Raw genomic sequence first — 26,089 nt, forward strand, 5'->3', positions numbered from 1 at the left:
GTGGGGGCGGGGCGCGGGACGGCTCACCGTGGACTCCCGCACTTGGCTGTGGAAGTGCTGCTCCCGCGCCGACACCTCATCTTGCCCTTCCATCCTCCCTCATGCCCGCCGCCGCGCCGCCCGCGTCCGCGCGCTCCGCCGCACCATCGCCCGCCGGCCCGGGACGGGAGCAGACTGACAGCGGGCCGCCGCAGGGCCGGCGACCACGACCCCCGGCGCCGCTTCGGCCGCCTCAGCCGCCGCCTCAGGCGAAGCCGCTCCGGCTGCAGAGGGCGGGCGCGGGGTGGGGCGGGGGCGGGACCTGACGTCAGAGGAAGGCGCCTCGCGTCGGAGGAGCGCGCCGCGCCGTCTGCGAACCGGAGCCGCCGAGGGGCGTGGCCTAGCGGGGCGGGGAGGCGGGGCCACGCCCCCAGGAGGCCGGCGCTTGGCGGCCTTGACCAGTCCGGAGCCGCGCGCGGACGCGAGGTGGGTGGGTCTGCGGAAGCGGGTTCCTCCTCCTTTAAGGTTCAGTGACTCGTGGGCGGCCGGCCGCAGTGTCCGTGCACTTGTTTTCCGCAGGAGGTAATTATCGTGGCAACTCCTGTTAGTGCCTTCGCCGGGCACCCAGCACCCGGTCTCTGGCCCTTGGCACTCAGCACCCGGCACCCAGCGCTCAGCCTGCAGAGCACCTGGGCGGTCAAGCAGGACGTCTCTCGCGGGGCCTTGCTCTCTGCCAAAGTAGGTAAAAGGCCAGCAGAGTTGCTTCCGGACCCTTTTTGGGCGGAACCCTGGAAACCTGGCTTGTGTGGATGTGATAAGGGGCTCGGGCGGCCGGAGGTCTCGGGCTTCCCCACCTGGAGAACGTAGATAGCCCTGGACAGGAGGCCCTCGCCCAATCCCTGGAGCCCTCCCTGTTCCTCTGTCTTACTACCTTCCCGACACCCTCGGCAGCTCGTTTATTTTGGGGACCTCCAAACATAACAAACACAGTAATTCATCCCCAGTCTACATTAAGTATCTTTTTTTTTTTTTTTTTTTTTTGGATTTTTGCCATGAAGCTGAGTTTGAAGGAATACTTAATCATTTTACCTTTGGATTTATTTGGCTATAGAGAAGTCATGTAAATTGCTATTGTCTGTGTGATTTTCTTGGCATCTCTAATTAAAAATTCTAAGGAAGCAAGAAAATCTAGAAACTCCGTTCAAATTATTTTAACAATGTATGTGAATTTAGATTTTTTCAGTATCTTTTGAAATTTTGAGTTAAAACTTTTGTCATGACTCAAAAACTTTTTTTTTTTTATGGTCTGCAAAAAGCTTGCCAGCCCCCTATACTGTGCCCATGATGCACTGTGCTGTAAATTGTTGGTAGTGGGAAAACTGGGGGGACACGCGCTTTGTTCTGAGAGTTCCTCTGCTGACACAGGCTAATAAGAAACCAGGAATGCTTCCAACCGGTTATATGCAGTGTTCACTTTTATTTTGAAAATGTCTCAGGGCCCAAAAGAATGAGGGAAAGACAGTATCTGAGTCTATTTCTCTAGACACCCAGGTTCTGCGAGCTGCGTTATACACCCCCCTGAACTGACCTGCATAATTTCTAGATTAATCTCTCCAAATCAGAAGGGAGGCAGATCTTATTTTAAGATGTGTGGCATTTAGATGTATTCCACAAAGTGGATGCATGCATCTCTGCTCTTTCTAACCCAGCACTCCGAGCATCTAGACCTTTCTGTTTTCTTTAGCCCTTAGCCCAGGATAGGAGACTTCAAAAATGGCCAGAAGCTCACCCCTCCCTGTACATTCACCCCTTTGCCTTGTGGCTTTGCCCTTCCTTCCATCAAGAAGTGTATCTAACTTCCACTCCCTTGAATCTGGGCCTCAACATGTGACTTGCTTTGTCCAAAAGGACAGAAGAAAGTAGGAGGTTCCTGAAAAGCGCTTGTGCGTTAGGGCTTGTCCTCTCCTACCACTCCCTGGCACCCTCCAACTGCTACTGTGCAAATAAACCCCAACTAAGCTGGTTTGGGGGGCCCAGTTATGTCTGTCACCCTATCTGCCACTCTTCTGCATCCCTCTAGAACATAAATCTACCCCAAAATACAGTTTTTCTCCCCTGCTCAAAGCACTGCAATGCAGTTATTCTCACTAACTGTAAGATAAAATTAAACTCCTTAACTTGGCATTCAAGACGTTGACTTTGGGGCCCTACCTCACCCTTCCAGACATCCTCCCCACTTCATTCGCTGAACAGCTCTTTGCTGCAGCCTGGCTCTCTCCTCTCTCCACCCCCAATACCAAGGCCCAGCCACTTTACTGTTCCCTATCCTCTTTGCTGCTGTTCAGTCAGTGCTACCTCCCTTCAGCGTTCACACCAGGACCTTCCTTCTCCACAAAGTCTTTCCGGACAATTCCAGTCTCTTCATGCATTCATTCAAAACTGTGGGGACACGATGGAAAGAACCCTCCTGCGGTCCCTGCTCCCACAGAGCTTACAATCCAGGGGTGCAGCAGAAAACGTACAGAGGCTATATTCCTGGCCATTCATTTGACCCTTAGGACACATGTCCTTGTATCTGGGTCTATCCATAGTCAACATATAAGCTCTTTAAGGTCTAGGGCATCTTTTCTTGTAAACATCTGTGTACTGCCTTCAATACCTAATAGAATGCCTTGTACAAAGTCGATACCTAAATAATAACGTCTATCGGTCCATAGGTTGGTGGCCCCGAGATATTTCCCGAAGACTTCTTCACGCTTCGGCACTTCTTCAGATTTCTATACCGATGTAGATGATTGTGTGGCGTTGCTCGTGTTTCCAGCATTACGGTTCAGATGTCCATGATGGAAGGCACTGCTCGTTACTCTGTACTCTAGTTTCACTGCCTCATCATGTCTTTGAAACTGCTAATATTCCAGATAATTCTCCTCGCTTCATTAGGCCTTGCTTTGATCCTCCTGGTCAAAATGAGATCAAAGTTTTGAGATATAAAGGGACAGAGACCCAATTTGTTTTAACCTCTTTATGCCCTGTACGAAACCAAGCCAAGCAATATTCAGATGTAACTTGTATTCCTTCCAGCCTCTGTCCGAGGTGGAGGTTTTTTCCCTTAGCCAAATAAGCAAAAGATGAACAAGGAAAAGTCTAGAAATAGCCCAGCTCTCCCTCCGCAGTGGGATGGGTAAAGAAACTGTGATGTGTTCATGCAATGGAATAATGCACTGGGGTGAAAACTCAACGAACTACAGCTGCGAGCAACATTCTGGATGAGTCTCTGAGACTGTGTTGAGCAAAAGAAAGAACAATGCACACAGCATGATTCCATTTATATGAAGTTCCCAACCATGCAAGACAAAATAAGATACTATTTAGGGATACAAACATGCATAGAACTATAGAGGAGAGGGGGGAAGGATAAACTTCCAGGAAGAAGGGTCGGAGAAGAGAACGGCAGGAGGCGTCAGGGGCTGCAGAGAGATGATTGTGCTCATTGCTAAGACTTGTTGGATCTGGACGCAGGTTGCCATTTGCACGATGGATCCCACAGGGATCTCCCTTCACGTCACTGCAGCGGGTGCCTCCAGTTGGCAGAGCCTGGGTCATGTGCCCACGCCTGTCTGCAAAGGAAGTGAGTGTGTGATTTTTCCAGCTTCTTCTGTGGGACGGAGTCTCTGCTTCATAGGATAGGGGGTGCTTGTAACACAGAAAGGGACTTCCGATATGGTTTGGCCGAGAGGAATTCTTTGGTGCAAATACGAAGTTCTCTGATGATCCAGCATAATCAAAGTATGAAATTTAGACTCCCTAAAGAAACACATGGACTTTAGGTTTCGCTAGATGATAACCAGCTAGTGGTGTGCTGGAGACCAGCTCTTAAAAGCTGGTTGTTGGTTTTTAGGAATTTTGTGAGTCATTTGTTAAACACAGCCATTATTTCAAGTTAAATTATAGACACTTACACTCAGTTAAATTTTTCTGAGAGAGAGAGAGTGCAAGCAGGAGAGAGGGAGAGAGAGAGAGAGAGAGAGAGAGAGAATGAATCCCAAGAGGGCTTCACACTTGTCAGCACAGAGTCCAACGTGGGGCTCAATCCCAGGACCCTGAGATCATGACCTGAGCTGAAACCAAGAATCGGCCACTCAACTGACTGAGCCACCCAGGCGCCCCAATTAAACTATATTTTTGAGAGGTAGCAAAAACTCCTAGTCCACCATGTCCTAATTCTTTTATCATACTTTACTCTCAGCTGGGCTCCGAAGGTTACTTAGATCCACAGCTGCGTGCTGCTTCTCCTTCAGTGGCCTCACACCGGCAGCCCGAATCCGCCGCGGTGGGAGCATTTACAACATGGAAATCAGCAAATGATGCAGATCAGAGGCCTCTTTCCTCCCCCTTGTAGAGCACCATTAGTTCTAGCATCCCACGGGAGCTGGCAAAGTCTCGGGAAGCACTTGAAGGTTTTCCGTACTGTGAACTAATGCCAAACAACCAGCTGATCAAAGGTGGTGTCCTTTGAGGGAAATTGAGGAGAACAACACACTCACCTGATGGCTGATCGTCCCAGGTGTCTGGAGAGGTGGAGGGCTCCTCCAGGGAAGATAGAATTTTCTCTCAGGAAAGCAGTTCTAAACCCATGAGAGTATAGCTAGGTTTTAGAAACATCCATTATGTCACACTGATCAGAACTCACCCGTGGCTTGCTGGGGCGCCTGGGTGGCTCAGTCGGTTAAGCATCTGACTTGGGCTCAGGTCATGATCTCGCAGTTTGTGAGTTCAAGCCCCGCGTCGGGCTCTGTGCTGAGCCTGAATCCTGCTGGGATTCCGTGTCTCCCTCTCTCTCTGCCCTTCCCCCACTCATGCTCTCTCAAAAATAAATGTTAAAAAATATATATATACATAAAGAGCTCACCAGTAGTTTCTGTATTTGCTGGTTTTCTTTTTTATTTATTTTTTAATATTTTTAGTGAGAGAGCATGAGTCGGGGAGGGCCCAAGAGAGAGACACGGAATCCCAAGCAGGCCTCTGAGCTGTCAGCACAGAGCCCGACACAGGGCTCGAACTCATGAACCCGGAGATCATGACCTGAGCCGAAGTTGGACGCTTAACCGACTAAGTCACCCAGGCGCCCCTGCTGATTTTCTAAAGGGGCAAACGAAATTCATTGTTCCCTCTCACGGGAAGGACAGCGAGCGCGGGGCCAGGTGCAGAGAGGGAACAGACTTAGCGGGAGTTGATTGGCCTGGAGCTGCCGTGACAGAGCCCTCAGACTGGGCAGATGCGTGCAGTCCTGATCTCTCACAGCTCTGGAGGCTGCAAGTCTGACCTGAAGGTGCCGGCAGGGCTGCTTGTCCCTGAGGCCTCTCTCCTTGGTGTGTGGACACCTGTCTTCCCCGTGTTCTCATGTGGCCGTCCCTCTGTGTGTCTGTGTCCTGATCTCCTTATCAGGACACCGCTCACACTGAACTGGGGCCCTCCCTCATGACCTCATTCTAACCTAATCACCCCTTTGAGCACCCCATCCCAAATATAGTCACAATCTGAGGTCCTGGGGTCAGGAGGTCAACATGAATTTGGGGGGACACAGTTCAGCCCCTAACAGGGGGCGTGGTTAAGTTCTCTCCTGATGGCCCACCTTTCTCAGGGGAATGAGGAGCAAGCTCAACCTCGAGGGAAGAATGTAGTGTTTGAGATCCTGGGAGGGAAAAGGTGTGATGTAGTCAATACTGGGGCGGGCAGGGGCAGGCACAGTCACCAGGGGACAGGCAGAGGCGGACATGATCACTAGTGGTGGGAATTAGTGGACATAGTCAAGGGGGGGTGGCAAACAGGGGGATCAGAATCACTAGGGGGCAAGTCAGGGATGAACACACCCTAGGGTGCTGACAGGAATGAACATAATCACCAGCAAGTGGGGAGTAGCGGACAGAGTCACCAGGGGGTGGGCAGGGGTGGGGACAGTCTCCAGGGGGCAGGCAGGGGTGGACAGAATCACTAACGGGTGGGCAGGGATGAACACAGACACACGGGTGCTGGCAGGAGTGGACACAGCCACCAGAGGGTGGGCAGGGGCGGGGACAGTCCCCAGGAGGCAGGCAGAGGTGGACAGTCACGGGGGGAGAGCAGGACGGATGAGGAAGGGCATAGCACTTCTAGGCAGCTCAAAGCTCCAGTTTAGGCACCAGACGTAGCTGCCCACTAGGCACCGGACCCCGCATCTAACCGCTCCCTCTGCTCAGTGCTCCCCTGGGCCTTGCTCTCCAGTTCCCGTGTTCAACTCTGGCCAGCCTGTGTTAACATTAGTGGGTGAACGGCTCCTTGCAAGGTAGGCAGGATAGCACTTAGGAACAGCCTCAGAAATTGGAGAACCAGGTTGGAAAGCCAGCTTCACCACTTCCTGGTTGTATGGCTTTGGGCAAGTTAACAACGTGCCTTGAGCCTCCGTTTTCTCATCCGCAAAAGCTGGGAATCATGAAGACGCTCAGCTGGTGTGGTTGCTGCGACTGAATGACCTATCCGTGGAGTGCAGAGGCACCCTAACGCGGGCTGTCATCACCATCATCACCTGAAGAACCGGGATCGAAGCATGGATTGCGCGGACATTTACATATTGGGTTACATACCTACGAAACATTCACAAGTTTCAAAGACATTTGTAGCTCCTGCGCAGGGGCTTAAACACAAAAACGTGCTTAAAATGAAAAAGAACTTTAATTTGCCAAGAAATTGCATAGCTGTGGTATCCGTAGAGTTGAAACTTAGAGGAGACCCAACCAGAGGAAACAAAGGCATGTGGGACTTGGGATTCGCCGCGGGGGCGGATTGCAGAGAATCCCTGGAAATCTAAGTCCACAGATAAAAATCGCATCCCCCCCCTCCACTTGCCCTTCAACCCTTGGTGTCAGCTGCTGATCTTAACAAGACTCTGTCTTAGGTGAGGCACGTGGTTTTCACCTGCTCTGCTAACCCTCGCTGGAGAGTGAATAGAGGAGCAGGGCTGCTAGTGGAAGAAAGAAGAGGGACGCGAGGGTTGGTGTGCGGTGAGAATCAGCCTTACTCACCCGTTCTGCCATGTTTCAGATGCCACGGGAAAGCGGGACCCCACGAGATTCCAGATAAGAGACCCGTACAGACCTCTTTAAAGGTCTGCCCTGTGCCGTATACACACGAAAATGCCTGATCTCTGATTCAAAGACAACCTTTGAGGAGGCGAGCTATCTCACCAGGGTGTACGTCGGATGGCAGAGAGCAAAACGGCAGTAGGGGGAAGGGCCTGGGCCAACAGGGCGCGGGGGCGAAAGATTGGGGAGGACACAGGGCATGCAGAGGCCGGACAGGGAGGACTCAGGAGGACGGGCTGCGTGCCCGGACACACCACAGACGGTTTTGTTACGAATGCCTGACGGCGGGAACGGCTCCCTGCCTCGATGAAACCTCAGCAGGCCAAGTCAGATGAGCAAGCCCTCCCCGGCTCTGCGGGGGAGGCCCAAAGCCAGGGCCCAAAGCCAAGGTGAGGACGCTCGTCTGAAAAATATCCTGCTTGGAGAGCCAGCTCGTAAACGGCTCGAGAAGAGGCCGTTAAGTGCTCAGGGAACGGGATGCTGACCTTACACTTTTTATGGTAGCTTTTTAATTATGCTGTGGAAGGAAAAAGAAGGAAACAACGAGAAAAGTATATTTGAGAAGTTAGCCTTTCTCCCCCTCCCTCAGATGCGTCCTCTGGATGCAGCCGGGGTGGCCGGGGCCGGGTGGGGGGGTGGCAGTGTTTCCACATTCCTGCTGCACACACAAAAGTGTTTCTTTACAACACAGTTGAGATCTGTTCTGCCACTTGATACTTTCATTTGACCACATATGGTGGCTATGTCACCACATCCCTACGTCTTCATTAGCAGTTCACGGACTAGTAGTTTTTGTTTATTGATCTAATCTTATAGGGACACACATTCGGGTTGTTTGGTTTTTTTATTTTCCAGTCTTGCTTAAACGATGCTGTATCATCTATCTTTGTGCATATGTTTCTGCACACTTGTGCAAGTCTCGGAGGCGAGTGGGCCCCTGGTGGACACTTCCTCTGGTTTGCAACAGATGAAGCCAAAGCGGCCAGATGCTTTGGGGAAAGACAGTACTGGGCCCGGGTCCCATCGCCGCGAGGGGCCCCCGGGGGGCCTGGGAGGGACACAGCCGGAGCTGGCTGGGAAAGGAATCGGTTACCCGTTGAGTCTTCACTCACCACCGGGCCCGAGGAGGGAGACTGCCTGTCAAGACCGCGGGGAATTCACTCCGGGGAACGCAGGCCTCATCCAGGCCTCCTCAGGGTCTGCGAGCCCTGGGACAGGCCCAAGGAGGGTAAATTAAGTCAGCAATGCCCAGGGGGGAGGGATCTCTGGAGACTGGCGGCTTCAGAAAAAACACTGACTTAGCCCCTGACAGCCCAGGCCACGTGCTTGAGGACTGGGCCCTGGAGGGACGGGTGGAGGCAGGAGGGCAGGATCCAGGTCACTGTGTAGTCACTGTGCAGGAACCAGTTTCCAACCGTTGGCTGCGACGCCCCGGGCACGAAGCAGGCCCCTGTGCCGCGCGTCACTTAAGGAGCTGGGAGGGCTGGTCTCGGCGGCCTGTAGCACTGTTGGAAATACCTCAGTCACCTTCATGCGCTCCCGAGCCGTGGCGAGCCTACACCTCCCGCCGCTGAGGTCCCTCTCGCAGGGTGTGTTTAACCCCGTTTTCAAGTGAGTGTCCTAAAATCGCTCCACCCAGGAAGTCAGCTCGATAGTGTCCCCGACATGAACTTTCCCGGAAAAACAGAGGGTGCCACCGGGCCCTGACGTGCTCTCCCACGGTGCTCGCTCGGGACTCAGCAGCGGGTCAGCAGGGCGCGCGGATCCACGCCAGGGGCTGTGCTGAGGCCCCGCTTGGCTGTCGTTGGGGACACGTTGGGTTTTGTGAGAAACCGCAGTCTGAGAACACAGACGCTGCTCCACCCGTGCGGGTCCTGCCAAGCCGTGCATTTGCTGGGAAGGTTCCTCTGACTGCAAAGCGTCAGGACAGGCACACAGGCAGAACGTTAGCCCGAGACCCCTGCGTTGCTGTGGTTGAATGTGACATCGGCACAGTCGAAGTTCTTGCTGTCATCGTTGGGGGGGGGGGGGTCGTCTCCCTTAGGACCAAGTCCCCCAGGGCAGGGCCAGGCCCTGTAGCGTCCCTATCCGGCACAGCTGCGGCCTCACCAGGCTTGTGGTAGACGGTGACTTGGAGGTCACGGATGGTAACAGATCCCCCGAAATGCCAGGTTCGCTCACCGCATCCAGAAATCATCCAATGAGGCAAATGCCCTCCAAGCTGCACGCTTAGAAATTCAGCACAAGAACCACACACACAAGCCCTTGTCTGGAAGATGCTGCTGTGGAAAGCACTTTACTGACTGCGTGATGGGAGGCGTGTGTGCCGGGCTTGGGCGCTGGAAGCGTTAACAGGAAGGTGGATCCTCCCAAGAGGAGGGCTGCAGCCTGCCCCACCTGCCTGTCCTGGGAGCGGGGAGTCCTGGAGGGCCTCCTGGTGGCACCGTTAACCCGGGCAGAACTAGGGGGGGGCGGTAATGCTGCGGGCGCTGTTTCCGGGGCCTCAGGGCCGAGAGTCTCTCTCTCTTCTGTCCCGGGCGTTCCCAGGCTGTGAGCACGGGAGCCTGTCACATGTCAGAGTACTGGCACATTGAGGACCAGAGGTGACACTACTTACCCTTCTTACCTTACACATCATTTTTGCTTAATATTGGCCTTAGCCCAGATCTTGGGGCGATGTCTTCTAATGGAATCAGCAGCCGATGTTACAGAGAAGGAAACTGAGGCTGAGAGGGAGTAGGGCCCCCTCTGCTCGGTCTCGCCCCAGCCACGAGCCAGGCGCCCCACCCCTCTGTCCTGAGGCCCCGCGATTCGCCCAACGTGAGCCAGTGAGTGGACTGCAGGCGTCATGGGGGAGTAGGTCTTGAAACGGGGGCTTCTTCTCCCTTCAGACCTCCAAAAGTGGGCCTGAACAGCCTGTCGCTTGTGTGTGGTGTTTTGTAGCCCCCAGAGCACGTGTGATCCAGGATTTAAGTTCACAGTAACCCACCAGGGTCCCTTCTCAATGGATGAGGACACTGAAGTGTGAGGGGGCAAACCGCACACCCAGGCTGGCGCGGTGAGTTTGCAATAGAGGCAACTCTGAATTCCAGCCGTCCGTCCCGAGCCCAGAGCCCTCCGTGACCTGTCCCACGGCCAGCCCAGGAGAAAGGGAGACAGCGAGAGACGGGGTGGGGTGTAGACAACGGATACGGACACGGTTATAGAAGAGACAGATGTAGCCGTGCTGTGCCCATGGATGCAGATACCATAAACAACGTTGCAGTCATTGACATGCTATGGACATCGGTCCAGCGATGGTTGTGGATGTACAGGTAAATACACATTTGTAGATAGACACTGGCAGAGGAGGAGACAAATGCCAAGTGCCCCGCTGAGCTGGCCAAGTTAAATTCTCACATGCGGGGCCCGTGGGGGGCTCAGTCTGCGAAGCCTCTGACTCTTGGTTTGGGCTCAGGTCCTAGTCTCGCAGTTCGCGGGATCCAGCCCCACGTCCATTCTCTCTCCCTCTCTCTCTACCCCTTCCCCATTCACGCATGCACGTGCACATGCGCTCTCTCTCTCTCTCTCTCTCTCTCTCAAAGTAAATAAACATTTTAAAAGTCAATGAAAGAAAATGCTCTATATGCAACTAGAAAGCCTGGGCCCAGATCCCATCGCCCCTGGCTTCCTTCAGTCCACACAGGGACCTCCTTGTGGAAGGGAGACCAGGGAAGCCCTCTCTGCTGTACCGGGGAGCGCAGGACCGCTAGCTCCGTGTACTGACAGGCGGATAAAAGTCCCCTTTCTCTTGCTTCTCAGAATCAATGTTTTATGTAGTTAGAAACTTCTGGAGCTTCCTGAGACAGTCTGGGAGACAGCTTATAAATAGCTCCACTTTTTCCTTATATATACGCAAGCATAGAAGGGGGACTCAAAAAAATCAACAGTAAAAAATATTTGTTATATGTTTTACTATTGTAAGATTGAATCATAATTTAAGAGCTTCGATACATTTCTAACTGTGGTAGATTTTAAGGTAATTACGTGTCTCTTCAGTAATATATTTGCTATCAACTTATTGCATAAAAGGATTGCTTGTGAATTCAAAATTATTTTTAGATTTATAGCCCTTTCAAGCGAAAAAAGGGTTTTTCAGAAATACTTCCGATTGCCAATGTCAGGTGGATCGTCCATTTGCCATCAATAACGCCTCCTCCAGAATCCTCCGTCATATAAATCCAGCCTGACAGGCCCATAATGCATGCTGCGAGGGTGTTCTCAGGGGTAAGGAATGATATCTGTGTGAGTTATATTAGGCCGGCCTGTGGAAAACAGTCATCCCGCAATTTATGAATTCAGATGCTCCCAGAACACGCTTTGGTATTCCAAGGAGACGTAGGTGTTTTCATTTGCGTTGGCTGTCTTGATAAATGTTTATTGTGAAAAACTGCTGATCTGGAAAAACACTTCTGTGCACCGTTGTCCGGCCTGCCTCTAATGTTTATTGCCCACATTATCAAAATTGTACGGCTCTATTACGCCCCCTGAGGCTGTTTTGTTGTGATTTTTTCCAACATAAAGGCTTTGTGGGTGGCTCCAGGTGAAGCCTCGGTGTCCAAGACGAGCTTGGAGAAGGCAGGTGGCAGAGGCCTCCCTGGGGACACTGTCGCATCTAACGTCGTGTTACTTTATGTGGCCTCACGGGCCGGGCAGTGTCGTGTTGTGATGTGTTCTGTTGTGCTGTGTTGAGCTGCGTATGTTGCCTGTAGTATGTTGGTTTATATTGTTGGAGACCACAGAGCCACGGTCGCAGTGCGGAAGATAATAATTTCATGTGGGTTGAGGATGGAGTAAGCGTTTGGGCTAAATAGTGTCTACACGGTCTACGTTCGCTGGGGGGTTGCCCCTCTCTTCGCCTTCTCTCCCGTCGCTTGGTTCATTAAAATATGGGGTTTGATTTGTTCATTTGGCTGTTTTAAAAGTTAAAGTCTCGGGCCTCAAATCTTACCCAGCCTGCGGCCTTTGGGTAAGTGCGCGTGCACGCGTGTGCATGTGTGTGCGCGCGTGTGGGTCTTGAAGATCCCAGGGGAGGCTGGGATGCTGCGATTTATCTTCGGACCCAGTTCTAATGCCCAAGCTCCTGAGTCAGCAGCCTTTATTAATACAGCCGAGGAGGCTAATTCCCCTCAGGCTGCACTCAGTTCCTCTTCCAGTGATCTCTGTGTCGCTTAGCTCCTGGCCTGCGCCTGGGAATGGGATTTCATCTGTTATCTGAATACCATTCATAAGAAAAAGCATGCAAGTAAACATGTAGCATTAAATAAGGAATTATTTGTGAAAGTCACACAACCCCTTTCTGTAGTCAGGTCACTGAAAAGGAACCATACGCTATCCTTTTCCTGAAAGATTGGTTTCAGAAGCATTAGAAATCCAAGGGGAATAAATCAGATTAATTTTCAAAATTAGCAGGGATAAGCTTTATTCTGAAATCATGAATGTTCTCTTTTAATTAATTTCAAATGTGGCTAATCCGTTTTAGGCGTGTTACAATATTAAATAGTAGACTGGCGTGTGGCAGGCGGAGGCGGTGAATATCCTTGACCTCTGTAAATACTTAGACCGGTTGGCTTATAACACATAATGTCAAACACTGTAAAAATCCCAATCTTCTACTTCCTTCTCATTGGCAAGAATAAATAGGCTTGTGCTAGGCACACAGGCTAAAACAGGAATTCGGTATTGTTCAAGGACACCCCGGAGGAGGTGCAGGGCCCCTGCCGGCTGGCAATGGTTTATTCAGCGTGGTTTTCCTCTTCCCAAAAACAGATCGAGAAAATCATTAGATTAGCAGCTCTCACAACTGTGCTACTGCTCGGCCAGGTCATCAGCCACGGGGGAGGGACAGGAATCGGTTCGTTGGAGTGCCATGGGGACGTGGCAGAGAGCTTCTTCCTGCTTCCCCGAAACCCAAGGAATCCAGCGAGATGACGGCAGCCGTCAGCGTGAACGCGGCCAGCAGCCCAGACTCGCCCTGGTTCTGCACCTCCAAGCTGAGGCAGGGGTGAATCTCGCAGACACGCCCACACCCGGCTCTACTCTACTCGGTTGCATTTTATGGAGTCAAAACAGGACGTTCTTCCTGTGTTAACGATCGCAAGGGAGAGGAGACTCAAGCTCACGCTGGCCACCCGGGCCTGGGATGTTGATAGCGGCCTCCACGCGCCACGCGGGGCGAGCGAGACCTGGCTTGGGCAAGGAAGTGTCCTGAGGGCCTCTCGGCTTCCGTTCCTTAAAGCACCAGTGTTGAAGTCCTCTGGGCTCAGCACTATTCGAGGAACTGAGATTACTTACACAGAATTTGTCAATGAACCCTCACATAAACGCGGAGAGTTACTTACAGGCCTCAGCTGTCCTATGCGTGCACTTTAGGAGAGACACAAACGTAATTAATGATTTTAATCAATTAATGAAAATATTAGGTAATGACTGATGAGTGCTAGATAGAAAATTAAAATAGGTTGAGCAGATGAGGTTAGAGAGACCCAAGGTGGAGACTCTGGAAGGTGGAAAGGGGAGGGAGGACCCAAGGACCCAGAGCAACGGGACATCTTCCCAACTCCAGCCCCCGCCAGGCATCCCCCGACCCACCACCTTGAACAGAAGGTGGCCCAGGTAGGCTCACCCCTCCCCCACATCAAACAGGAGTCCTGCCCACCACCGAAAGCAGGTGACCCAGCAGCACCAGCAGAGTGCTGACCCACTGACAAGAAGAAGCCAGGGGACATACGCCCTCCCCCAGCTAGAGAGATAGGGTGGCCCAGGGCTCGAGCAAGGAGGAATCCACCATCTGGCCCCAGAATCATTCTAGGCCTCTAAAGGCACCAGGCGGCTTGGCCTGGGGAAGTTCCCTCCACCCGCTCAGGAAGCACCAGCAGGAACCTGTGGGAGCCCCATCAGGACCAGACAGGAAGTAGAGCAAAATAGCTCCTCAAAATCTCTGAAAATTATTATTTTTAATGTATTTTTTTTATTTTCTAATGGATTTTTTTTTTAAAGAGAGAGCACAAGCAAAGGAGGCGCAGAGAAAGAGGGAGAAAGAGAGTCTCAAACAGCCTCTGCACTGACAGCACAGAGCCCGATGTGGGCCTCAAACTCACAAACTGTGAGATCAGGACCTGAGCTGAGATCAAGAGTCAGGTGCTTAACTGACTGAGCCACCCACGCTCCCGTGTATCTTAGGTTTTGACGAGAACATGACCCCAGATGATGCAGAAGAGATTCATTCTAAAAGTCAAGAAAACAGCTGGGTCAAATCATGCTAAACAGGGATAATATTACCCTGCTCCAAAGTCTCTCCAACTAGAAATGATCAGTGAAGTGAGACATTCTTGAGAAGGCCAAGTAGTTTGTTTTTTTAGATGCCCTTCTTTGGGAGGATAGTTCTAAAACATTTGTTGAGATTGTTTTGATTACCTTTATGTTATTACCCGATGACAATAAATGCTGTGGGGTGCTTTTTACCTAAAAAGGATTCGTAGTAAGTAAAGGATGACAATAGAACTGAAAAAATACAGTAACTGAAATAGAAAACTCACGGGACAGGTTCCTAGTGCAGTAGAAATGACAAAAGATAGAATCAGCAAACCTGAGGACAGATCAGTAGAATTTACACCATCTCAACAACAAAGAGAAAATAGAAACCCACACAGTTTCAGGGATTGTGGGACCATAACAAGACATCCAACATTCATGTCATCGGAGTCCCAGAAGGAAAGGGGAAAAGGGGGTAGCTGAAAGCACATTCAAAGCAACACTGGCTAGAAGCTTGCAAAATTTGGGAAAATGCGTAAACCTACAGATGCAAGTACAGTTTACCTTAGGATAGGACCCCCTCCACCAAAAAAAAAAAAAAAAAAAAAACCTCATCGAAGATGCATCATCAGGAAACTAAAGACCAAGAAAAAGTGTTGAAAGCAGCCAGAGAGAGATCACAAAGTACCAATACAGGAACACCAGTTCGAACGCTGGCGCATTTCTCATCTGAAACCCGAGGCCAGAAGGAAGCAGCATGACACGGTCCAGATGCTGGAAGAAGAGAGCTGTCGGCCACAAATTCTATGTCCTCCGTGAAGCTACCTTTGAGGAGTGAAGGGGAACTAGAGACGTTCTCAAAAGAAGAAAAACTAGGGGCGCCTGGGTGGCGCAGTCGGTTAAGCGTCCGACTTGAGCCAGGTCACGATCTCGCGGTCTGTGAGTTCGAGCCCCGCGTCAGGCTCTGGGCTGATGGCTCGGAGCCTGGAGCCTGTTTCCGATTCTGTGTCTCCCTCTCTCTCTGCCCCTCCCCCACTCATGCTCTGTCTCTCTCTGTCCCAAAAATAAATAAATGTTGAAAAAAAAATTAAAAAAAAAAGAAAAGAAAATCTAAAACACTTGGTCACTTCCGGACCTACTCCTCAAGAACAGCTAAAGGAGTCCTCCGGACCCGAGGGCAGCGATGAAGGAGCGTCAGCAAGGAAGACGACGGGAGGAACAGGTACAACAGGCCTGCCTTTTCCTTGTGATTTTGCTAAATCATCTTTGATGATCGAAACAGAAATGGTAACACCATTTGATACTCAGGACCATGACATGTAAGAGCGGGGAAATCAAAGTTGCCAAATGCAATCAGGCTTTGGATGCTTAGCTTGAAATGGGAAAATGGGCGGCCGCGTAGTAAAACGCTCCCTGAATGCTTATGCGAAGAAACTGACTGAGCTGCAACATGGCAGGCTAATACCAAATTTGGGGAAAGCACGTTGAAATCTGCATTATTAGCACTGTATCACTAGGACTCAACGCTTGACTGAACAGGATTTAAAATGTATGAGCACTTACATGTGCGTACAGAAAAATTCTTCTTGCTTATTTCTCCCTTGATTTAGCAATAGTCAGACCTGCAAATGCATAAAATCTTAAGTGATTACAAAGAAGGTGCCTTGCATAATGACGACTACCTCTGTTTGCAGCTGGGATTTTAAAAACCGTTGCCTAATAAGCCAGCATGGAAAGTGGCTCGTAATCTCCTCTTTTGCAGGAGCAGGAGCAGTGACCTTCTCGGTGGCTCTGAGGAGTATGGGCTACCATCAGAAAGCACAGTGGGTTCTGCTAAGCTGGCGGTCAAGCAGCGGAGACGTTGTTACACATGGGGGACTGGAAGCCCGGACAGGGGACGCTAACAGAAAACGGACAGCAGAGAAGCAGCCCTGAAGCCCAGAGCCCACTCACCGTGGTCTGGTGACGAGGGTCCGCTCCCCGCCACGTGGCCTCCCTGTCCGCCCCCTCAGATTACAGACTGGCATGTCCGGACTCTTCCCCCGAGAGGCGGCCTGGAGGGGACCCTGGTGAGGCTGGGGTGGTCTCAGCCCCTGTGTTTCTGGGCCCCGCGCACGCCTCTTGCTTGCCCCCACTCCTTCTACGACTTCCGTGAGGCCTGGGCTCCCCATACCCACCACTTGGCAGTTTGGGCCCTACAGTGTGAGCTGTTTCCCGCCGGTAGGACCCACGTGCCCCTGACCAGCCTTGGCCCTCACCTGCCTCTGTCTCAGGTCCTGCCTCTGGCCCCGCCTCTCCCCTGGGGATCCCGGCTCTGCCGAGTCTGGGACAGTCACTGCCACCTGTCACCTGGCATTGTGCTGTGGAAGAGAGAAGCGTGACCACAGGAAGCACGCTCAGTCGTTCCCACCAGAAGGTTCTACTGCAGTCGGGGGTCCCCTTCCACCTCCTGAGTGGGGGACGGGCCTTGCCCTCCGCCCTCCGGCTCAGGCAGCCGTGATAACAAGACAACAACGGTACCGCGGGTGCCCTCACACAGATTCCTGTAGGTCTTCCGCTGGAACCGAGGCTCTGAACCCCAACTACGAAACATCTCCTGAGTTAATGAGACTGACCCCCCCCCCCCCCCCCCCCCCCGCCATCCCGGAAAATCCTGGAGAGGAGGAAACATCCCCGGGGCTCCGGGAGCCTGGGCCCCTGCTGCCCTCCCTGGACCAGCCAGGTGAAGTCCGCCAGCTGTGACAAGAGCCCTGGCACCCGCCCGCACCTGTGTGTTCAGCCAGACCGCGCATCGTCATACCATATGTGGCTCTTTGTACCTATTTGCACGTGGACGTAATACCACAAATAAAACACTAAACGGGAGGAATCAGGGAAAAACATAGAACCCAGAATATTGGGGGCCACTTACGCTCCTCCGGGAAAGCAGCGGGGACACTGTGGACGTGTTAATATTTCTACCGCAGTGAGCCCACATGTCAAATGTCAAGTCTGTGTGTAATTGTGAGAGAGAGACATAAATAGAGGAATTATTGTAATTCCGTCATAATTTGCTACTTGACCAAAATAAACTAATAAGATAAATAAACATGGCTGCTTTTGCCCAACTGACTAATATGACCTGAATAGAAATAAAATATTGGATGAGTTGGCGATGCCAAGTTTAAGCTGGATTAGCAACAAAATCTCAGTGTGCCGTTTCGATGTAATTAACGGGATGATTTAATGTGTTTTTCGCTCAGAATCGTCGTGAGGCGTTTTTCTGCAATAGCGTAGAAATGAATCCGCACGCGTCCGGGCTGCAGAGGAATAAAAGGTTGTCATATTTTTGAGTCCTCTTGGCAGAGTAATCCATCTGGCACTCTGCGGGACAACGGAGATGTTTTTCTTCCGATCATTCACAGCCATTATTTAATGCGGGGTAACAGCCACAGTCTTCATTAATATATTAACCTATGGCTCAAAAAGGCCTTGCAGTAAACCAACTGAGGACTCCTCATGACGGGTTTGTATCATAGGGCTTGGAGAGACTGAGCCGCGGAGACACTGACCTCAGGGATAAGCCCAGCGTTTGTCACCGACGGCAGAAGTGTGGCCAGCGAGTGAGGAGGGAGGTGGTCAGAACCCTCACGGAAGCCACCACACGCGGGACAGAGGGCCAGTTACAAACACACACGATACGGGGCGCCTGGGTGGCTCAGTCGGTTAAGCCTCCGACTCGGGCTCAGGTCATGATCTCGCGGTTCGTGGGTTCGAGCCCCGCGTCGGGCTCTCTGCTGTCAACACAGAGCCCACCCTCTGTCTCCCCTCTCTGTCCCTTCCCCGCCTGCACTCGCTTGCCTTGTCTCTCTCAGAAGTAAAGAAACATTTTTAAAAACACATATATGATACAACCTTAGAATGCAATACTTGGCGACCTCAGAAAGAATGTGGTAGAACCACCGTATCTCACTGGCCTCAACTTCTGCTCATTCCACGCAGCCCCTCCAGCCTCCTGGCCTCTCTCCAACACGCAGGCCTTTCCCAGACCGAAGTTCCTGAGGCAGCACTTCCTTCGGGGAGATCTGGAAGAGAGAGAAGGGTCGAGACCAAACGCCTTCTCCGGAGGCCTCCTCTGGCCGCAAGCTAAAAGTCCCCCCCCCCACGGGGGGGGGGGGGGGGCTGCCCCTTCTACGCTTTGATTTTTGCCCCAGGGCTTGTCACTGACATACAATGTACTTTATTTATCTTGATTTTCATCTCTTCCCTAAAAGGTGAATTCCATAAGGGCGGGAGGATGAGTCAGAGCCCAAGCAGGAAACAAAAGGGAACCTTGAACTGGGTTCTTTGAGGAGAGTTTAGTAAAAGGGCCATTTCCCAAGACTGGGAAGGAGGTAGGGAAGCCTGGGGTGAGGCAGCACCTGAGGGCACTGACCCAGCCCGGGGGACAGGGATGTGAGAGAGGACAACAGCCACTGACCCTCCGCTTAGGGCGGCTCGGTCAAGCACCCCCCCACCCCCCCACCCCACGGTTGCCCCACATCACCCACCCCAAGCGGAGCCTGGAGCTGGGGCCCCGGGCACAGTGCTAAGGTGGGGGGGGGGGGTGGAATCTGCACGGTGACACACAGGGAAGTCAGGTCTGTCCCCCGTTGGACCTCCATCCCTACTGGCGCACAGGAGGTGTGAGTGTCCTGGGGCTGCCGGGACAAAGTACTGCATGGGGGAGGGGGGGCTTAGAACTGTAGAAACACATTCTCTCACAGTTCTGGCGGCCGGACGTCTGAAATAAAAATTTCAGTAGGGCTGCGCTCCCTCGGAAGACTCTAGAAAAGAAACTCCCACATCTCTCCAGTAGCTCCAGGAGGATACGGATGCCCCTTGGCGTCCCTTCACTTGTAAACTCCGTCTGCATGGGGCCGTCTTCCCGTGTGTCTGCGTCTGTCTGTCCTCACAAGGACACCAGTCATATTGGATCAAGGCCCATCCCCACTGAGGACGACCTCATCTTAACTTGATGACATGGGGAGACCCTATTTCCAATCACAGATGCTCGGTTTAAGACTTCAACACAGCCTTTCGGGGGACACAGTTCAACCTGGAATACTGAGTAGTCAATAATGAATCAACGAATGAATTGTCTCTCCTGAGAATAAAAAAGAAAAGAGAAGTAAAGTTTGGGGGTAATTCAAACCAGGTCATTAAAGGCCCTCCTTCCATTATATATATATATATATATATATATATATATATATATATATATATATTTTTTTTTTTTTTTTTTCCTTGACATTATGTCAGATTATGGGCAGCAGTAAATCTCCAAGAAAAACAAAGGCCAGGATTTAGTGCCGGAAAGGAATCCTGAAAAAAAATTTTTTTTCATAAATAAATAACACAAGGAACTAGAAGCGGAAGGGGTAGTATACAGTTCAGGCATAGGACCAGGGAGAGGTCCAGAGCTCAGAAATGCTGCCTTCAGATGGGAGTATGATGGCGTCACCGCCACACCCCGTCATGCACAGCGCGGGGACCTGGCTCCTAGTGAGGGCTCTTCTCTAGAGAAATGAAACGTTTCCAAAGCAACCAGCAAACCCTTCTGCCACCACTGGATCCCCCGCCTGCCCACCCCGAAGCGAAGCCTGACAAGGATGAGCCCCAACAGAGATACAACGCCCTCTCTCAACACACTGTGTCGCCTTTTTCCTAGCTTGAGGGTCAACAGAGAAGGATTGGACATTTCCAGGAAACCAGAAATATGAATGAGAAAGAGGAAGAGAAACAGGAAAAAGGGAAGGAAAAAGCCATATGTACCTATGGTCCCAGTTCAATTAAAAATACACACAGTGTGGGGCGCCTGGGTGGCTCAGTCGATTGAGTGACTGACTCTTGATTTCGGCTCAGGTCATGGTCCCAGGGTCATGGGATCAGGCCCTGTGTTGGGTTCCGTGCCGAGCGTGGAGCCTGCTTGGGATTCTCTCTTTCTCGTCCTCTTCCCCTCACCTTTCTCTCTCTCTCTCTCTCTCTCTCTCTCTCTCTCTCTTTCTCTAATAAATAAATAAATAAAAATAAAAAATGAAAAAAGTACAGTGTGTTTGTAGACACATCAACACACATGTGTTATGTATGCACATATATATGTGTTTTTCGGGTTTTTTTTTTTTAATATTTATTTCCCTTTGAGAGAGAGATGAACAGAGCGTGAGCGGGGGAGGGGCAGAAAGAGAGGGAGACACAGAATCCGAAGCAGGATCCGGGCTCCGAGCTGTCAGCACAGAGCCGGACACGGGACCCAAAACAACCAACCGTGAGATCGTGACCTAAGCCCAGCGCTCAACCGACTGAGCCACCCAAGCGCCCTGAGATTCGTGTGTTTTAGATGCCAGCAAACCAAGTATCGGTATTCAGACAGCAAGACCAAAGTTGGGCTGTAAATGTTAAAAGCCCTGATTTATGTCGCTGTCCTCGTGAAGCACAGCCATGGAAGCACAGCCTACTTCCCATGGAGTAGGATTGTTGAGCTACCAAACTGTTTTTCAAAAAAGCGACTGGAGGTTTCTTTGAATATCCAACAAGTACCAGGAACGGTGCCATCATTCCATCCCGTTAAGTGGAGTGCCAGGTGACGGTCACCGAGCAACAGAATGGAGCCCAGCATTCAGCCTTGTATTTCCTACCGCATTTAAGGCTTTGTTAAAGAATATTTTAAGGACATCTCTTCTGTCGCAAAAGAACTCAGTAAGTCTTCTGGAAAGGTGTACCAGCGGGTCCACCAAATGACCAAATGAGCTAGTCTGTTCAGTAAACTTGTTTAGTATTATCAAATCAGATGCCAGAGTTAGTTTGATAAGAACGACTGTTTTGATGTTGGCTGGATATTTTGCTGTTTCTCTTAATAGCCAACCAATGGATTCAGTTGTCTCCTGAGGCTTGCTGGGGACACAGCGGTAGCTCTACGTTATCAACCCAGAAGAGCGTCTCCTGTTTATTTAATTTCAGAGGCCACGTGACCACATAGGCCAGGAAGGATTCTAAAATCTTTACATGTGGGGGCTGTGTAAAACAGAGCCATCGCCACATAATTAAACATGGACTTTTATGTCAGAAGGCCAATCCAGCCCACTCCGATTTTCTCAGTGACATTATGATAAAGGCAAAAGGTGCATTAAAAGCTTTGGATCTATACTAAGGTCATAAAATCTCGCCCAGAGACAGTTCCTGTCTAGGGATTCACACGCCAGAAACAGATCAATAAAGGCTGTAAAAAGTTCTACAATATTCCCAACCAGCTGCTCTGTAAAGTACAAGTGAACGCTCACTCACTGAAGACGAAAGCATTCCGGTAATGCCAGTATTAAATATACCATTTACTCGAATAAAAGAATTTGTTTTCTATTTATTTTCTTGGGAAAATCAGTTGACCAGTGAGATATGAGCCTTGCTTCATTTTCTAGGATAAACTTCTGACGGAACTACTAGTCGGCACCAACCACAGATCGGCCGTCTTCTTTCTCCTCCCCCGGTAGACGCTGGAGATGGTTCCTCTCGAGTTGTTGGGGTTCAACTTGACAACATTCTAGAGGCGGTACAGAGTCTGTGATCAGAAAAATGCCTTTATCACGGCGAAAATCTGCTCGTGCCGATGGACCGGAGAGAAGGCAGAAGAAGTTGTGTCTCGGGGTAGCTGCTCTCCCTTGAAATCCGGTAAAAATGGCCCCGGGAATGCAGGGCCTCAAAGTGAGTCCCCAAAGCGAGGGGCCTCTGGGACCCACACGCCATCCCCCAAACAGGAAGAATCATTTTCCCGGCAACGGAAAGATTAATCACGCATTTCACAAAGGAGACGCAAGGTTCGGTAATGCGCGACCTTGATTTACAATGGCCCCCTGATTTATTGTTGTGTATTTTTAAACCATGCTATTTAAAACACAGCTAATTTAAAAGCTAGTGTGTAGGCCCCGTCTGACTATTGCTAAAGATTTACTTTGTGCTAATAAGAAAATTATTGTGTCTACGCTATTCCCACTTCTCCCGCACTGTGTGATCCGACCTCCAATAAAATTGCTTGTCAGGTGAGAGACATTGGTTTTCTACTGTAGTTACTATTTCTTTGTCTCCATCCCCCGCCCCCTCCCCCCCGAAATACAGTTTACCGAATGTTACAGACACTACATAAGAAAGATGCTTCATAGCAACAGCGCTCAGGGTGAATGAAACAGCAAGTGTTTTTGAAGGGGCCCTTTCTACCGGCAAGAACAGAAACACTTGTGCTTATTTGATGCACTTGGGTCAGAGGATAGACCCATCAGCACCTTCCTCTCCTGCATGAGGAAACCGCCTGCCTCCCCGCCCAGCAAAGCCAGGCAGCCCAGTCGGCCACCCCCTTCCACTTGCACAGCGGCTGCTGGGATCCGGGGCGAAACTCATGAGTTGATATTTTTAAAAAGTTCAGAATAGGGCCTGATCCATGGCAAACGTGCAGTAAGTGTTAGCCATTCTTTTTAACTCAGAAATATTAAGTTCTATGCAAGCTCATTGTGTCCTAAATATTGTTAGTACAAGACTTTAGTACAAGACCAACAGGGGCTCCTGGGTGGTTCATTCGGTTAAGCGTCTGACTCTTTTTTTGTTGTTGTTATTTAAATCCAAGTTAGTTAACATATAGTGTAAAATTAATACTATGTGTATTATTATATATAGAATTTAGTGAGTCATCACTTACATATAACACCCAGTGCTCATCCCAACAAGTGCCCTCCTTAATGCCCATCCTCCATCTAGCCCATCCCCCCACCCAACACCCTGCCAGGAGCCCTCAGTTTGTTTTCTGTATTCAAGAGTCTCTTATGGTTTGTCCCTCTCTGTTTTTATATTATTTTTTCTTACCTTGGGTTCATCTTTTTTGTATCTTAAATTCCACATAGGAATGAAATCACATGATACTTGTCTTTGACTTATTTCGCTTAGCATAATACCCTCCAACTCCTTCCATGTAGTTGCAAATGGCAACATTTCATTCTTTCTCATCGCCAAGTACTATTCCATTGTATATACACACCACATCTTCTTTATCCATTCATCAGTTGATGGACATTTGGGCTCTTTCCATAATTTGGCTATTGTCGATAGGACTGCTATAAACATTGGGGTGCATGTGCCCCTTCAAATCAGCATTTTTGTATCCTTTGGATAAATACCTAGTAGTGTAATTGCTGGGCCGTAGGGTAGTTCTATTTTTAACTTTTTGGGGCACCTCCACACTGTTTTCCAGAGCGGCTGCACAGGCTTGCATTCCCACCAGCAGGGCAAAAGGGCTCCTCTTTCTCCACATCCTTGCCAACATCTGTTGTTGCCTGAGTTGTCAATGTTAGCCATTCTGACCGGTGTGAGGTGGTATCTCATTGTGGCTTTGATGTGTATTTCCCTGATGATGAGTGATGTTGAGCATTTTTTCATGCGTCAGTTGGCCATCTGGATGTCTTTTGGAGAAGTGTCTATTCATGTCTTCTGCCCATTTCTTCACTGGATTATTTGTTTTTTGGGTGTTGAGTTTGATAAGTTCTTTATAGATTTTGGATATCAACCCCTTATCTGATATGTCATTTGCAAAATATCTTCTCCCATTCCATCAGTTGCCTTTTAGTTTTGCTGATTGTTTCCTTTGCTGTGCAGAAGCTTTTTATTTTGATGAGGTCCCAATAGTTCATTTTTGCTTTTGTTTCCCTTGCCTCCGGAGACGTGTTGAGTAAGAAGTTGCCGCGGCCAAGATCAAAGAGGTTATTGCCTGCTTCCTCCTCAAGGATTTTGATGGCTTCCTGTCGTACATTTAGGTCTTTCATCCATTTTGAGTTTATTTTTGTGTCTGGTGTAAGAAAGTGGTCCAGGTCCATTCTTCTGCATGTCGCTGTTCAGTTTTCCCAGCACCACTTGCTGAAGTGACTGTGTTTATTCCAATGGATACTCTTCCCTGCTTTGTCAAAGATTAGTTGGCCATACGTCTGGGGGTCCATTTCTGGGTTTTGTATTTCTGTTCCATTAATCTGAGTGTCTGTTCTTGTGCCAGTACCTTACTGTCTTGATGATTACAGCTTTGTGATACAACTTAAAGTCCGGGATTGTGGTTCCTCCCACTTTGGTTTTATTTATCAAGATCACTCTGGCTACTCGGGGTCTTTTCTGGTTCCATACAAATTTTAGGATTGTTTGTTCTAGCTCTGTGAAGAACGGTGGTGCTATTTTGATAGGGATTGCATTGAATATGTAGATTGCTTTGGGTAGTATCGACATTTTAACAATATTTGTTCTTCCGACCCATGAGCATGGAATATTTTTCCATTTCTTTGTGTCTTCTTCAACTCCTTGCATAAGCTTTCCATAGTTTTCGGTGTATAGATCTTTCACGTCTTTGGTTAGGTTTATTCCTAAGTATTTTATGGGTTTTGGTGCAGTTGTAAATGGGATCGATTCCTTGATTCCCTTTCTGCTCTCCTTCATTATTGATGTATAGAAATGCAGCCGATTTCTGTACATTGATTTTATATCCTGCAAATTTGCTGAGTTCATGGATCAGTCCAGCAGCGTTTTGGTGGAATCTTTTGGGTTTTCCACGTAGAGTATCATGTCATCTGTGAAGAGTGAAAGCATGACTTCTTCTTTGACAATTTGGATGCCTTTTATTTCTTTGTGTTGTCTGATTGCTGAGGCTAGGACTTCCAGCACTATGATGAGTAACAATGGTGAGAATGTACATCCTTGTCATGTTCCTGACCTTAGGGGGAAAGTTCTCAGTTTTTCCTCATTGGGGATGATATTAGCTGTGGGCTTTTCATATATGGCCTTTATGATCTTGAGGTATATTCATTCTACCCCTACTTTCTTGAGGATTTTTATCAAGAAAGGATGCTATATTTTGTCAAATGCTTTTTCTGAAAAGTGTCTGACTTGATTTCGGTTCAGGTCATGATCTCATGGTTCATGGGACGGAGCCCCACATCAGGCTCTGCACTGACAGCACAGAGCCTCCTTGGGATTCTTTCTCCCCCTCTCTCTCTGCCCCTCCCCGGCTCACTCACACTCTCTCAAAGTAAATAAACTTAAAAAAAGACTTGAGTACAAGACCTACAAACAATTTTTAAAGAACCCATTAAAATTCCCCAAAGAGGGGCTCCTGGGTGGCTCAGTCGGTTAAGTGTCCGACTTGGGCTCAGGTCATGATCTCGCAGTTCGTGAGTTCGAGCCCAGCATCAGGCTCCCTGCTATCGGTGTAAAGCCTGCTTCGGATCCTCTGTCCCCACTCTCTCTCCCCTGTCCCCCACTCTCTCTCTCCCTCAAAAATAAATAAACATTAAAAAAAAATGTTTTTAAATAAGATTCTCCAAAGAACTGAGTATGTTGCAGTGTGAATAATTAAAATAACCAAAGTGAGCCCACAATGTCCTATACGAACCTCAAAACCCAAACGACTAGACCAGGGCCCCCAACTCTGCTATTGTAAAACCTCCACTTTAAGCAACCGACAGAGTGCTCGCTTTGGCCGCACATATACTAAGCAACCGACAGATAGCTGTTTTCCAAAGACCTTTATGCCAGGCCCTGGAAATCAAACAAGTGACCCCGGTCCTCTTCTTCGGATAAAACCGTGAACACCAGGCACGGGCCACCATGGAGGCTCGACCACCAGGAGGAAGGCGCCTAGAGAGGGTGCCAGGGAATCCTGACTG

At 49.9% G+C, this 26,089-nt stretch overlaps 1 protein-coding gene and 2 long non-coding RNA genes across 7 annotated transcripts in view; 2 read left to right on the top strand and 1 right to left on the bottom strand.

Annotated features, from left to right (window-relative positions):
* Positions 1-270, bottom strand: part of LMBR1 (limb development membrane protein 1) — a 154,810-nt gene extending 154,540 nt beyond the window's left edge. For 3 of the 5 annotated variants that reach the window (XM_040464443.1, XM_040464439.1, XM_040464445.1), the window contains exon 1: positions 28-268. In XM_040464443.1, coding sequence (XP_040320377.1) covers positions 28-93 — 66 coding nt within the window. In that variant the 5' untranslated portion in view covers positions 94-268. Of the gene's footprint in view, positions 1-27 lie in introns of all 5 variants that reach the window. The other 2 variants (XM_040464440.1, XM_040464441.1) reach the window with 2 other exon arrangements.
* Positions 271-446: 176 nt separating this feature from the next.
* Positions 447-17,725, top strand: LOC121022895 (uncharacterized). The gene is made up of 2 exons (XR_005787150.1): positions 447-717; positions 16,153-17,725. It is a non-coding gene; the product is annotated as an uncharacterized LOC121022895 (long non-coding RNA).
* A 2,909-nt stretch (positions 17,726-20,634) lies between these two features.
* Positions 20,635-22,451, top strand: LOC121022896 (uncharacterized). The gene is made up of 2 exons (XR_005787151.1): positions 20,635-21,107; positions 21,896-22,451. It is a non-coding gene; the product is annotated as an uncharacterized LOC121022896 (long non-coding RNA).
* Positions 22,452-26,089: the final 3,638 nt, after the last annotated feature.

This window comes from Herpailurus yagouaroundi, unplaced genomic scaffold (assembly GCF_014898765.1).
Source record: "Herpailurus yagouaroundi ecotype Mexico unplaced genomic scaffold, PumYag 483, whole genome shotgun sequence".
NCBI classification, from domain to species: domain Eukaryota; kingdom Metazoa; phylum Chordata; class Mammalia; order Carnivora; family Felidae; genus Herpailurus; species Herpailurus yagouaroundi.